Source organism: Hemiscyllium ocellatum, chromosome 45, assembly GCF_020745735.1.
Source record: "Hemiscyllium ocellatum isolate sHemOce1 chromosome 45, sHemOce1.pat.X.cur, whole genome shotgun sequence".
Taxonomy (NCBI): Eukaryota; Metazoa; Chordata; class Chondrichthyes; order Orectolobiformes; family Hemiscylliidae; genus Hemiscyllium; species Hemiscyllium ocellatum.
In genome coordinates, this window is record NC_083445.1 from 24568016 (window position 1) to 24582294 (window position 14279).

At 41.6% G+C, this 14279-nt stretch overlaps 1 protein-coding gene across 10 annotated transcripts in view; it reads left to right on the forward strand.

Annotated features, from left to right (window-relative positions):
* LOC132835946 (uncharacterized) overlaps nucleotides 1–8063 on the forward strand; it is a 147088-nt gene extending 139025 nt beyond the window's left edge. For 8 of the 10 annotated variants that reach the window (XM_060855083.1, XM_060855089.1, XM_060855086.1 and 5 more), the window contains 2 exons: nucleotides 5514–5588; nucleotides 7808–8063. In XM_060855083.1, coding sequence (XP_060711066.1) covers nucleotides 5514–5588; nucleotides 7808–7896 — 164 coding nt within the window. In that variant the 3' untranslated portion in view covers nucleotides 7897–8063. Of the gene's footprint in view, nucleotides 1–5513; nucleotides 5611–7807 lie in introns of all 10 variants that reach the window. The other 2 variants (XM_060855084.1, XM_060855090.1) reach the window with 2 other exon arrangements.
* The last annotated feature ends 6216 nt before the right edge of the window (nucleotides 8064–14279 follow it).

The window sequence follows — 14279 nt, forward strand, 5'->3', positions numbered from 1 at the left end:
AATCTTGAATGATTAGATTCTCTACAGTATGGAAACAGGCCATTTGGCCCAACCAGTCCACACCGACTCTCCGAAGAGTAACCTACCCAGATCCATTTCCCTCTGACTAATGCACCTAACACTACGGGCAATTTAGCATGGCCAATTCACCTAACCTGCACATCTTTGGACTGTGGGAGGAAACCAGAGCACCCAAAGGAAATCCACGCAGACACAGGGAGAATGTGCAAACTCCACACAGACAATCACCCGACGCTAGAATCGAACCTGGGACCCCAGTGTTGTGAGGCAGCAGTGCTAACCACTGAGCTACCATGTTGCCATCCATGTTGCAATGGATTTGATGGATAAAAATTAAAATTTCACGTTAAACTAGCAGAAGTATAACACATATAGACATTAGACATATTGAACATCAATATTGCTGTGAGAGGTGACAGCCTGATGAAGCTCTTCATCTTGCGCTGTGCAGGATACAATTGTAAGAATGCATTGCAAATCTGAAAGTGAACAACAATTTGTACTTATTGAGAAGAGGGTGCTGATTGATTGGAAAGCAGGATCAGTGGTGGCATTATCATGGAAATTGAAGCTGACAACTATTACCTGGCAACACCTCTACCAATCAAATTCACTTTCTAACAATCATACCCTCATCCAGTACGACCTTGTAGTTTGATCACCAATCACCAATTCCTCTTCATTGACTTTGAATGTGTTGTCTTTCAGATTAATTAACATCTGTCCCTCCAGTCTCTGTTTGAAATATTCTTGGTGTGACAGGTTTATCCCAACCATGGGGCGGCACTGTGGCTCAGTTGTTAGCACTGCTGCCTCACAGCGTCAGGGACCCGGGTTCAGTTCCAGCCTTGGGTGACTGTCTGTGTGGAGTTTGCACGTTCTCCCCGTGTCCGTGTGGGATTCCTCTGGATGATCCTCCAAAGATGTGCAGGTCAGGTGAATTGGCTGTGCTAAATTGCCCATAGTGTTAGGGGAATGGGTCTGGGTGGGTTACTCTTCGGAGGGTCAGTATGGATTTGTTGGGCCGCAGGGCCTGTTTCCACACTGTAGTTAATCTAATCTAAACAGTGTCAATAACTGCATTCTGTGTAATTATGTGTGGATAGTACTTCTGTAACCCAATGGTTGTGTTCTTGTGCAACCTTGTGTTATAGAAAAATCGTGCTTCAGAAACAGCACTTGCAGTGTTGGCGATATAATCGCGTTACAGCCAACGTATAAATTAAAAACAGAAAACAATGGAGAGAGGATGAGAGTCAGTGTTTCAAGTCCAGTATAACTCTTCTTAAGGACAAATTATCCCAGATGCTGCTTTGCATTTTAGTGGTGAACATTTGACTGAAGGTTCTCTTAGAATAATGAAGAGTTTTTTTAGGGGTAATTATTATATAGATTTCAAGCAGTTAAGTTCAAGAGGAGATATTCATTATTTGGCTGTTTATTGCTGCTGGAGTTGTGAAAAATCTTTGGGAGATTTACCTTACCAACATATCTACTGGGAATTCTCTGTAAATGCCACTGAGAAAGAGTTTGTTCTGTGTCATTCTACCTCATCAAAACTTTATGGAAGTCACTGATAAATTACATAGATGTTTCCTACATGGACAATAGCAGAATCCACAAATAGACCTCTCTATGGTGAACTTTATCAGGACAAATAATGTTATGATGGTTTGCACAGACAATACAAGAGGCAGCGTAAAGACGGAGTCTTACAAATGTGTAACACCACGAGCAACTGTTTGTGTGGAGTTTGTACATTCTGCCCTTGTTTGCATGTGTTACCTCCTCGTGCTCCGGTTTCCTCCCACAGTCCAAAGATGTGCAAGTTTGGTGAATTGGCCATGCTAAATTGCCCATAATGTTCAGGGATGTGTAGGTTAGGTGCATTAGTCAGTGTTAAATGTAGAGGAATAGGGTAGGGGAAAGGGTCTAGGTGGGTTACTCTTTGTAGGGTTGGTGTGGACTTATTGGGCCTAATGGTCTCTTTCCACACAGGGATTCTATGATTATCTTGAGATAATCTCTCTCAGTAAAACACTACTGTCGATTAGAGACAAGCACTGAATAGCAGTTTAGGTTGCTTCAAGAACCGTATACACCAATCCTCTGTCCAGAGCCCAGAAGAAGGCCAACATTGGTAAGGCTGCTAATATTTCCCGAAGCACCAATTTAACTCCCAGTTCTATTACCAGTCCCAAACTTCCATTAAAGAGGTGATGATGAGGTTGTTGATATATCAGACAAGTTTGAATTCTGGGGAATCTGCCCTATACCAGGAAAAACCAGGATAAAGGGAATGCTTTGTCATGGGCATTTTGAAAAGGGGATGCCCTTGGGTCTGGGTAAAAATGGAGGAAAAGATGATGCCAGGCAAGAGAAAAGTGCAGGATGTTCGGATGGGTTCCCTGAATGTGGCAGCGCAGGTCAGTAGAGTGGTCAACAAAGCATACGGCCTGCTTTCCTTCATCAGACGGAGTATTCAGTACAAGAGTTCGCAGGTCATGTTACAGTTGTAAAAGAGTTTGGTTCGGCCACATTTGGAATACTGCATACAGTTGTGGTTGCCACATTACCAAAAGGATATGGATGTTTTGGAGAGGATGCAGAGGAGGTTTACCAGGATGTTGCCTGGTATGGAGGGTGCTAGCTATGAGGAGAGGTTGAGTAGATTAGGATCATTTTCATTGGAAGGAAAGAGGTTGACGTCTACAAGATCAGGGGAGGTGTAGACTGGGTGGACAGCAAGAAACTTTTTCCCAGAGTGGAGGACTCAATTACTAGGGATCACGAGGTCAAAGTGAGAGGGGAAAAATTTAGTGGGGAATATATATGGAAAGTTCTTCATGCAGCGGGTGGTGGAGAGCCTAGAATGCGCTGCCAATAGAGGTGGTAGGGGTGGGAACGATAGCGTCATTTAAGATGTATCTAGACAAATACCTGAATGGACAGAGAGTAAAGGGAAACTGATCCTTAGAAAATAGGCAGCAGATTTAGATAGAAGATATGGATTGGCGCAGGCTTGGAGGGCCGAAGGACCTGTTCCTGTGCTGTAATGATCTTTGTTCTTTGGATGAATTGGCATTCATCACCTTCCCTACAGTTACAGGACATCCTCCTCCTCTGGATCGCCTCTATCAGAATCTGCAGTGACTCATGCTTTCCCCAAGGCCCTGAGCCACCCTGTAAGATGACACTATATCAGACTAGGTGTGAATGATGAACAACTTTTTTACCTTTCACAAGAAGAAATGTCCCATGTCTTCAAAACAAGCAGCTCCATGTAGCTTTTTCAAATATTGAAATACCTTCATATTTAATCATTTTTGTGGACTTTATGGATACCTGGGTTTGTCTTTCTTTGAAACAGATCATTGGCAATGAGAGTACAGTGGAACGTTTATTAACAAGGCATTTCTGGATTGTTATATTTCTCGGGATACTGCATATTTGTGGATAAGTTTATGACTGTCAGATTGTACTGTCTGCCTATTGTTTGCAATTATTGGTGAGCAGTTGCTGAAGGGAGGGAATTCACAACAAAGCTGTCCTGTTTCTGAAAATAAATGTTTTTTTTTGTGGTTCCTGAATATCCTTTTAAATAGTGACTGGCAAAGTTCCTAAGCAAGCTGTGTCTGCCAAGATCCCAGGTATAAATCCTGTGTTTGTCGACACCCATCTCCACGTCAGAGCATCCGACTGAGAGCTGTCGGCATCTTCAACCTTGTACTTTTCTCCCTCAACAATTAAGGTCACTTGTCTAAAAGTAGTTCTTTCCCAAATGAATCTCTGCAGTGAGAAATCTTTATAATGTCATTTATTAATCTGTGTGTGTGTTCGTTCATTCATGTGCTTGGGGTTACTTAAAGGGTTAAACATTTATATATATTACAACAAACTAAGTATGTGAACCAGTTTTGCATTTTCATTTATCAAGTTTTGTTTCATAATTTTAATGATTGTAATGAGGTTGGGCAGGTGAATCTCGAGGATGAGATCACTGTTAGGGCTGTTAACCTGGGCCAGTCAGGGAGCCCTGGCTTACAGATATAAACAGAAGTGTTACAGGTTCTGTTCATTGTCAGGACTGGCTCTGAGCCAGCTGATCAGAATCCATGTACTGTGCATACCCATATGAAGGATAACAGGTTACCGGCCTCTGTGCAGTTATTTCAATAATAAATCAATAATTTTATATTTATTAAAGAACCCTGATTTTTATTTTATGTCTAGTATGGAAAAGGCATAAAATATGCCAAATCTGGAACTAATGTAAAACAGTTAAATGACTACTTAATGGAACAGTGAAACTGAAAAGAGATGGTGCACAGCTCCCAGCCCCACCCAGCTCCTTGATCATGCAATAGACAACCATGAATTTTCTGTAGAAAATGTCTTCTGAAGTAACCTTTAGGTATTAACTAGCAATGCCGAAACAAAACAACATATAGAACACATCTCTTTATCATCTCCACCGGAAAATAGTGATGTTAATATCAATGAGAAAATAGGAGAGAAAATTCTCTATAAAGAAAGCATTGCAATGAAGGAATGATTAAAAGTTGCAGTGTTGGTCTTTAAGAGAACAGTTACTCCCCTTTCCCTAGCTTGTTAACTCAATAAGCTTAATGGCAAAACTATCTTTTTAATCTGTTCAAAGCATCAGTGGTTTTGTTAGGCACACATCTGGAAGAGTCGATGAATATTTAATCTGCAACACATAAGTTTTTCTCGTAATTTAAGAACGATTTGGTACAGCTGGGGCCAGCTCCACCATGTAAAAGTTTAGGATGTCTGAGTTTGACATTTGAGTCCAGCTGCTTGAAGATGCCACTGCAGGAAGTATGTCTGATGGTATATTTTACTAACCCATGCATGCACGCTGTCTGGCACTGTTCCCAGAGAAAAGGAAATGGTGGTGGGGGTGGGGCGACCACAGAAATATGGAAGCGTAGATACACAGTAATTATGCTGAGAGGACATATATTGCAAAGCTTTTTGTCTTGCCCTCATAGGACAAATAATTTGTTGAAGCAACCACAGCAATGTGGGAAAGGGTGATTGAGTAGTAAGTTACCTTTGGTCAACATATTGCTTTGAAGAAAGCAACTGCAAACTGTAGGTTTCCCAGCTTCTGTAAATGTGTTCATTCATAGACAAATTGCAATTCAGGCTGTGGATCAAAGTCTGGCTTCATTTATCAGAAGACCACTCGACAATCTGTAGGTATTCTGGCTCTGACAAAATGTTCCTGAAGCAATTTAACATTTTTCAAGGGTTTTCGTGAAATCCATATATTGTCAGCTTGTGACACTTGTAATTCTACAGTTTGGAAGTAGTAGACAAGAGTGCAAAGGACAAAAGTGATACAAAACCAAATGTGAAGGGCAGGTAGCATTACAGAAAAGAAATGTATACCAGTTTAATGATTTTATTGTTGCTGGTGATTTTACTTGTTTTGCATGTAAAATGGAGTTTGTTTTCTGTTTTAGTCACGTGGATGTTCAATGAGCTGAGGATGGCCCAGGCTGATTTCAAGATGGAGCTTTCCCAAATGAATTATGACAGTAGGTGCTGACAAATAATTTTGTGAGTTTCCATATCTGAGAATGTTTTCATTTCTGTTTGGTCAAATTCCTCAACGTTACATTTTAAGATGAATAATGGAAAAACAATCATAACAAAATTGAACAGTGGATATACTTTGTCATAGAGTTTTGAGAAGAGTTATAGCTCAGGTTGAGGAACTGGATGTAAGATTTCTCGCAGATACTTTGTCATCTATGGTTGTTGAGGTGTCTTAACAAGCACATATTAACCACTTGGATTACAATAAGGTTTGGCATACAAATTGGGCTGTAGATTAGCCTGTTTTTAAATTACTTTGCAGCCTACCAGGACTCCAAAATGAGCAAGAACTCCTTATGAGCAGACTAACCACTATATTGGACGGACAAGTGGCATTCTTGATCCATGCCAGATGCAGGCCCTTTGGGATTACAAAGCCTCACTCCCTGTTGCAAGACTGACTTCCTCTGAAGTGGTTGATGCTATCACCCTTTCAGGGATGCCAGAATTACTAATTCTCTGCAGAGGTAATGACAAGTAACTTATAGATTGGGGATCAAGGAGGAACAGAAGTTGACCCAACATTAAAGGACCTTACAAATCACTGACCCCAGTGACCTGATTCCCAAAATCATGAAGCTTATAACAGGAACCATACAGTCTGATTGTTTTGATGAGATCAGAGGTCTCACATAAGAAACCCCTCGGGCCTCTGTAATTTTACAGTTTTGTTTTTACGATAGAATGTGGGAAGATATTGACTCCAAAGTGTTTGATAACAATCACAAAGCAGTATCCATATCAGGTGCTAAGCAGATCATGTCTGTCTTCCTGTTGTGGAAGGACATGCTTGATTTTTTGAGAGTACACGCTGCTTTGTCAAGTGGACATATCTAGGATCTACACTCTGAAATTCTGCCTCTTGGGTCTCCTCCTGTGTACAAAGCTGGATGTTAAAGATCTCATGGTGCTAACTCAAGGTAGAGGATAGAAGTTCACCCTGATGTCCTGGCTAATGTTTATCCTTCGACCAATATCACAAAGGCAGATCATCTGGCCAATATCATATTGGTGCTTGTGGGATCTTGCTGTGGCCAAGTTGGCTGCAACATTCCTTCTGTTCGAACAGTGACAGCTCTTCAAATATTTTTTGGAAGTCAAATGAAGGAGACAGGATATCCCAATGCCCTCCCTTGTAAGGAGCTCCACATCCTCCCTCAGGAAGATTCTAACCCTTGCCCCCATCACCTCATTCAATGTTCTGAGAATTCTCCCTGTGTCTGTGTAGGTTTCCTCCCGGTGCTCCAGTTTCATCCCACAATCCAAAGATGTGCAGGTTAGGTGAATTGGCCATGTTAAATTGCCCTTAATATTCAGGGATGTGTAGATTAGATGCATCATTTTAGGGATATGTGTAGAGTAATATGGTAGGAGAATGGGTCTAGGTGATTTACTCTTTGGAAGGTCAGTGTGGACTTGTTGGCCCAAATGGCCTATTTCCACATTACAGCGATTCTATGAATGTGAAAGGTACTATTTAAATGGAGGTTCTCCTCAAGCTTTCTTCCTGGTGTGATCCTGTTTTAATGCAAGTGAATTTGTGCAGTCCCACATGTAGTATGAAATTTGTTGAGTGGATGGTTGGGAGAGGGGAAATGAGGGCTTCACTTGTTGAATGAGGTATTGGAGTTGATTCAAGAGTCATAGGAATTGATGAAAAGGTACAAAACAAAAGTGATCATCAACTTATTTGTAGTTTTTCTGTGCGGCAACAGCAATTAGGCTTCAGAGAGCTGCCCAATAGGACATGCCTACCAGCAACAACAAGAGGCAGTTAATTTTAGAAATCAGATCAAGCACCACAGCAACAATCATTGTTTCAGAGGTAATGACTCTGAAATCTCATCTTCTGACTTCACTGAGATTTGGAAAAACTTGCTTTTCGTACCTCCCAAATCACACAGGTGAGCTTCCCTCCAACAATCTTCAACAGGGTCAGTAGGCAGAGTGGAGATCCATAAGCTCTCCCTCTTAAGGGGCTCCATTCCACCCTTTGAGAAAATTCTCACCCACTGTCTCAATCCCATAATTCAAGAGGGCCATAAAACTTTGATACAATAACTGGCAGGACAGTTACTGCTTGATGGGGAATTGTGAAAACAGGATACTGGAGAACCCTGCTAGCTACCAAACTCACATTTGTTTGTTTCTTCTGCAGTTACAAAGAGGTTCAGCGAAATACGAAGTGCACAGAGTTGGTGGAGAGTGGAACTCAGTCAATTAAAGAAGGACTGTCAGTATAGCTAATGTGTTTCCATGGCAAAACTATTCAGGAACACTATATCACAGAATTATCATGCTGCTGAAGGATGCCATTTGGCCCATTGTGCCTGCATTGGCTCTCATATCTCCTGCATTTTCCCCATATTGCTGCACTCCTTCACTATCCAAAAATAAAACAACAAAGGAATGAACGATGCCGAGTCTTTGTCAAATTCTGGCACTGCACAAATACAAGAAATGATCAGAATCTCCACTCAACGGATAAGAGGAAGAATTGCCCAATCAGAGCATCAGTTGGAGCTGGGCACATGCCAATGATGTCATCCTGCTTGGTGGATAATCCTGTCAGCTATGTTCATGGTTTTTCAAAAAAATGTTCCATGCTGGGAGCACATGTGAAGGAAATGTCCTCTGTAGTCAAAGGATCAGGGTGTTGCTCATGACTGTGGTAGCAAAAGCATTACAAGGGTTCAAGGTTTATAATGTTCCAGTGGTGCTTTCATATTCTTAATTGGCAGAGAAAGTTGCAGCAAAATTTGTAGACTAAGTATATTTGGACATGAACTCTGTTCAAATGAAGCACATCTGCAACTTAAGAGTTAGAAAGTGGCTGATGCACACGGAATGGGAAATGTTAATTCAATCCCAAGGCATTGATGAAGTACTAACCTAGACACTAATATATTTCTATATAAGCTGTTTATTCATATGACATAGTCTTGAATATGTTTGTCTTTCACCCATCACTACAGAGTCCCCTTTAAATTAAATATAATTTAATACTTTAAATTTTACACTTCAAAATTGTTAATATAGAAGCTTGGAAAATAGCATGAGTAAGCCATTCAATATGATCATGGCTGATCATCCAGCTCAATACCCTGCTCATTTATTCCCTTTGATCTCATTTAGCCTTAAGAGCTATATCTAATTCCTTGCAAAAAACATTCAATGTTTTGACCTAATTGCTTTCAGTGGCAGAGAATTCCACAGGCTCAACGCTCTCTGAATGAAGACATTTCTGTTTATCTCAGTCTTAAATGGCCAACGTGTATCACTTAGAACCAGCCCAGGGAGTTCTAAATCATTGGAAACATCCTTCCTGTGTTTAACCTGTCTAGTCATGTTTGCTTTTTATCGGTTACCCATTCTTCTAAATTCCAGTGAATATAATTCTAACCAATCCAGTCTCTTTGTATTAGTCCTGCTATTCCAGGAATCAATCTGCTAAACCTTTGTTGCATCCTCCCATAACCAGAATATTCATCCTCAGATAAGAAGGCCAAAACTGCACACAAATATTAAATACCAAATAACCAAATTAGGTAAAACTAAAAGTCCCTAAAATGGGTGCTGCAAGGGTAAAAGCACTAAAATAAAGTGCACAAAATTCAATTTTTTTGTTGAGGCAAGAGGTAAAATCCCAGTCTCTGTATACCATTTTACAAAACCCTTGAAAGAAATTCAGCCAAATCAAACCAAGTTTACTAAATTGCCAGCCCCTTACTGTAACACAGGATGAAACCCAAAGGAAACACTAATTCAAATTAAACTGTGATTTTGAGTAGGGTTAATGCATGTGCGGTGCCTATCAGTTACTGAAGATTAGTCTATATATAGAGTCGTAGAGATGTACAGCATGGAAACAGAACCTTCGATCCAACCCGTCCATACCGACTAGATATCCCAACCCAATCTAGTCCCACCTGCCAGCACCCAGCCCATAACACTCCAAACCCTTCCAATTCATATACCCATCCAAATGCCTCTTAAATGTTGCAATTGTACCAGCCTCCACCACTTCCTCTGGCAGCTCATTCCATACATGTACCACCGTCTGTGTGAAAAAGTTGCCCTTTAGGTCTCTTTTATACCTTTTCCCTCTCACCCTAAACCTATGCCCTCTAGTTTTGGACTCCCCGACCCCAGGGAAAAGACTTTGTTTATTTATCCTATCCATGCCCCTTATGATTTTGTAAACCTCTGTAAGGTCACCTCTCAGCCTCCAACGCTCCAGAGAAAACAGCCCCAGCCTGTTCAGCCTCTTCCTATAGCTCAAATCCTCCAACCCTGGCAACATCCTTGTAAATCTTTTCTGAACCCTTTCAAGCTTCACAACATCTTTCTGATAGGAAGGAGACCAGAATTGCATGCAATATTCCAATGTCATGTACAGCAGCAACATGAGCTCCTAACTCCTGTACTCAATACTCTGACCAATAAAGGAAAGTATACCAAATGCCTTCTTCGCTATCCTATCTACCTGCGATTCCACTTTCAAGGAACTATGAATCTGCACTCCAAGGTCTCTTTGTTCAGCAACACTCCCTAGACCTTACCATTAAGTGTATGAGCCCTGCTAAGATTTGCTTTCCCAAAATGCAGCACCTTGCATTTATCTGAATTAAACTCCATCTGCGACTTCACAGCCCATTGGCCCATCTGATCAAGATCCTGTTGTAATCTGAGGTAACCATCTTCATTGTCCACTACACCTCCAATTTTGGTGTCATCTGCAAAATTACTAACTGTACCTCTTATGCTCACATCAAATCATTTATGTAAATGGCAAAAAGTAGATTATTTTGAAAAACACAAATGAGCAATTTAAGCCACTAAATAGGCCTGAAGTAAAAGTTGGTAGAACCTTAAAGGGGCACTGTAACTGACAACAGTATTTCAATGGAAGCATACTAAATTTGGATGAAATGTGATTTTTGATAGGAGGTAAAGCATGCCAGTTCCTGTGATCCTCACTGTTCGCAAAAGGTGGTATTTTCTCTATGTGCTGTAGAAACTTAGTTAAATAAAACCCTTCAATCATTAACAGAAAGCAACCCGTCACTGGTTCAAACAGACTGGCAATGTATAGGCGGACTGGTCACACAAGAAGTGGTCAGGTTAGTTCAGTTAGGTGCTGATGAGCCTAATACCTGTCCAATTCCAGTGGCAGGAATACAGGCAGTATTCTTAGTCCAGTGGTCCATTTGGCTACATCAGTTTCAGTTCCTACTGTTGATCATGAACACTGCACCCAATTGAAGTCTCCACCCCAGTTAACCGTGTAATCGGTCTGAAAAGATCAGCAGAAATTGAAGTGCAGAGGAAGCCTCCCCTATCATTTTCAGGAGGGGGGAATTCTACAAACAGGGTTAGATTGGGGGGAAGCTGAGCTGCTCTCCATGGAACAGAAGAGATTGAAGGGTGATGTGATTGAGATGCACAAGATTGTGGCCTGATCACATTGAGTCAACAAGGATACACTTCTTGGGTGGGGGGCGGGGGTGGCACACAGATGTAAGGTTTTGGGTAAGAGTGATGGGGAAATTTCAGAAAGAACCTTTATTCAGGAAGTGGTAAGAGTGGAAATTCACTATCTATATGGGTGTTGGAAGCAGAAGCAATAATTTGAAAAGAGAATTGTTGCTCATTTGACACAAGTGATCTTGCTGGGATAATGGGATCAAGCAGGGTAGGGGTTGAAGGGATAAAATTTACTGAATTGCCATCTGGAGAGCCAGCATAGACTTGACAGATTGAATGGCCTCCTACTGTACTGTAAATGATTTAATGCATGGAATTTAATCCAAGTGACTGGAGTTTTGTCTGTCAGTTGGAGAACTGATGTGGAGACGCCAATGTTGGATTGGAGTGTGCAAAGTTAAAAATCATACAACGCCAAGTTATAGTCCAACAAGTTTATTTAGAAGCACTAGCTTTCAGAGCGCGGCTCCTTCATCAAGTGGTTGTGGAGCATAAGATTGTAAGACACAGAATTTATAGCAAACGTTTACAGTGTGATGTAACTGAAATTATACATTGAAAAAGACCTGGATTGTTTGTTAAGTCTCTCATCTTTTAGAATGACCATGTTGGTTTCAGTTCTTTCACATGTAAATCACAAAACCTTTTTTAATGATTACATTCTCAAGTGAACTTTAACAGTTGGAGAACTGGTGAGGCTGCAATATGAAGTGGTCGTCAGAGCCGTGACCTCCTTCTGATCATGGTCCCTAGGGTGGGAAGGGATGTTTATGGGATAAGGTGGAAGGAGTGTAGGACAAGAAAATCAATGCATTAAAGGTAAGCTGTACGAGTTTATGAGAGAGAGATAGAAGAATATGCTGATGGGAGTTAGATGATGGAGAGTGGAAGGAGGCTTCTGTGATACATATGCACATCTGCCTAGATCAGATGGGCTGAATAGCCTGTGTTTGGACTATAAATGATATGTAAACTCCCAGTCCAGTGAAGAGGTGAGGAAACCACACTGATGTGTTTATCAGTTATGTGCAGGTTCTAGACATTTGATGCTGGAGCTTAGTTGAACTCTTTATCACTGTGAAATACAGGAGAAAGTGAGGACTGCAGATGCTGGTGATCAGAGTCCAAATGTGTGGTTCTGGAAAAGTGTAGCCGGCCAGGCAACATCCGAGAAACAGGAGAATCAACATTTCAAGCATAGGCTCTTCATCAGGAATGTGGGAGAGGGGCCCCAAGGGGGCTGAGAGATAAATGTGAGGGGGATAGGGCTGGGGGAAGGTAGCTGGGAATGTGGTAGGTAGATAAAGGTGGGGGGTGATGGTGATAGGTTGGAGTGGAGGGTGGAGCAGGTAGGTGGGAAGGAAGATGGACAGAGAGGACAGGTGTTCTGTACATTAGGGAGATAAAGAGACCAACTTGCGGAACATTTCAGAGAACATATCTGGGACACGCACTAAACAACCCCAACACCTTGTGGTCAAACACTTCAACTCCAATTTCCACTCCGCCAAGGAAATGCAAGTCTTGGGCTTCCTCCATCACCAAATTCTAACCACCCAAAGCCTAGAAGAGGGACTCCTCATCTTCTGCCTTGGGACCCTCCAACCACACGGGATCAATGTCAATTTCACCAGTTTCCCCATTTCCATTCCCCCCCACCTTATCCCACATCCAACCTTCCAACTCAACACCACCCTCTTGAACTAGTCCTACGTGACCACTTCCTTCCCACCTATCCACTCCACCCTCCACTCTGATCTATCACCAACTCTTCCTCCACCTTCATCTACCTAACGCATTCCCAGCAACTTTCCCCACAGCCCCACCCCCTCCAATTTATGTCTCTTGGGCCTCCCACATTCCTGGCGAGCTTATACTTGAACCGTTGACTCTTCTGCTCCTCAGATGCTGCCTGATTGGCTGTGCTTTTCCATCACCACACATTTTGTCACTGTGAAATATGTAAATACTGTATGGGCAGAAATTCTCACTTCACCTGTCATTAGTAAAGCTATTCAGGCATCTGTGTTTTGCTTTCAAAGTCCAGGACAGTGAAAACGTGGAAAAAAATGAACTGGAAACAAAGAAAGATTAAAAGCAATCAAAATCATATTCAGGTGGCTTTCTGAAGCCCTTATTCATGAGGAGGCTGAAGTGTCTTATTTCTTCTTCTTGGTTAGAGAGGCTGACTGTTCTTAGATTGACCTGTTCCAATTTACTGACTTAGCCCAGGAACCAGAATGAGTAAACACTAAATTCACCATCAAAACTGCAGCATCAAAATACATTGTTATCGGCTATTCACTGCAACCCAAAGTTATACGTGGAATCTGGGAATTGTCAGTTTCACTTGCCTAAAGTTCCTGTACTGTCATCAAAAGCTTGGATGTTTTAAATCTATCCAGGGGGCTTTTCTATTGTGATTCCTTTATTTGGAGGGTTCGGCAATTCCGAATGCAAACTCAATCTAACATGAAGCTGAATGCTGTGATTTCCATGTGTTTGTGGATGTTTGAATTGAAATGGAGCTGGTGGACCAATCATCTGAGTCTATTCAACCCTTGTGATTTGAGTTGGTATCTCAGTTGCATGTTCTCTGGGGTTGTTTCCATATCTGCAGTGATTCACGCCCCCAGGGTGGCAGATCAGAGGGGCAAATGAAGGAATCCATCATGCCCTCTGTAAATACAGCCTTTCAGAATGCCATCAGATTTCTCAGTAAGGAAGAGTCTCACTCTGATACTCAGCCAGTGCAATCAGAGCTAATTTATTAAACACCCAGGGATCAAGAATATGATTTCGGTGACCTCACACAGAACACTGATCCTTAGATCTGACATCTGGAATATATTTGGAATTTGGGCAATCCCAAGGATTCACCAGAGACATTGAATAACTGAATGATCAAATGCAGGAGACCCTTTAGTCTGTCATAAGAGATACAATATTACAGCGCAGTATTAGGCTCATTATGTCTGTGCTGACCATTATGCTGTTCCAAACTAAAAGCCTATACTGGTTCTAGAAATATCGATCCAGTTAAACCAACCAGCTCTTTCCCTATACCCCTGGAATTGTGTACACAATATACAATCTTGAGGCCTTAATGAATAATGTGGTGTACAATCTAGAATATTAGTGAC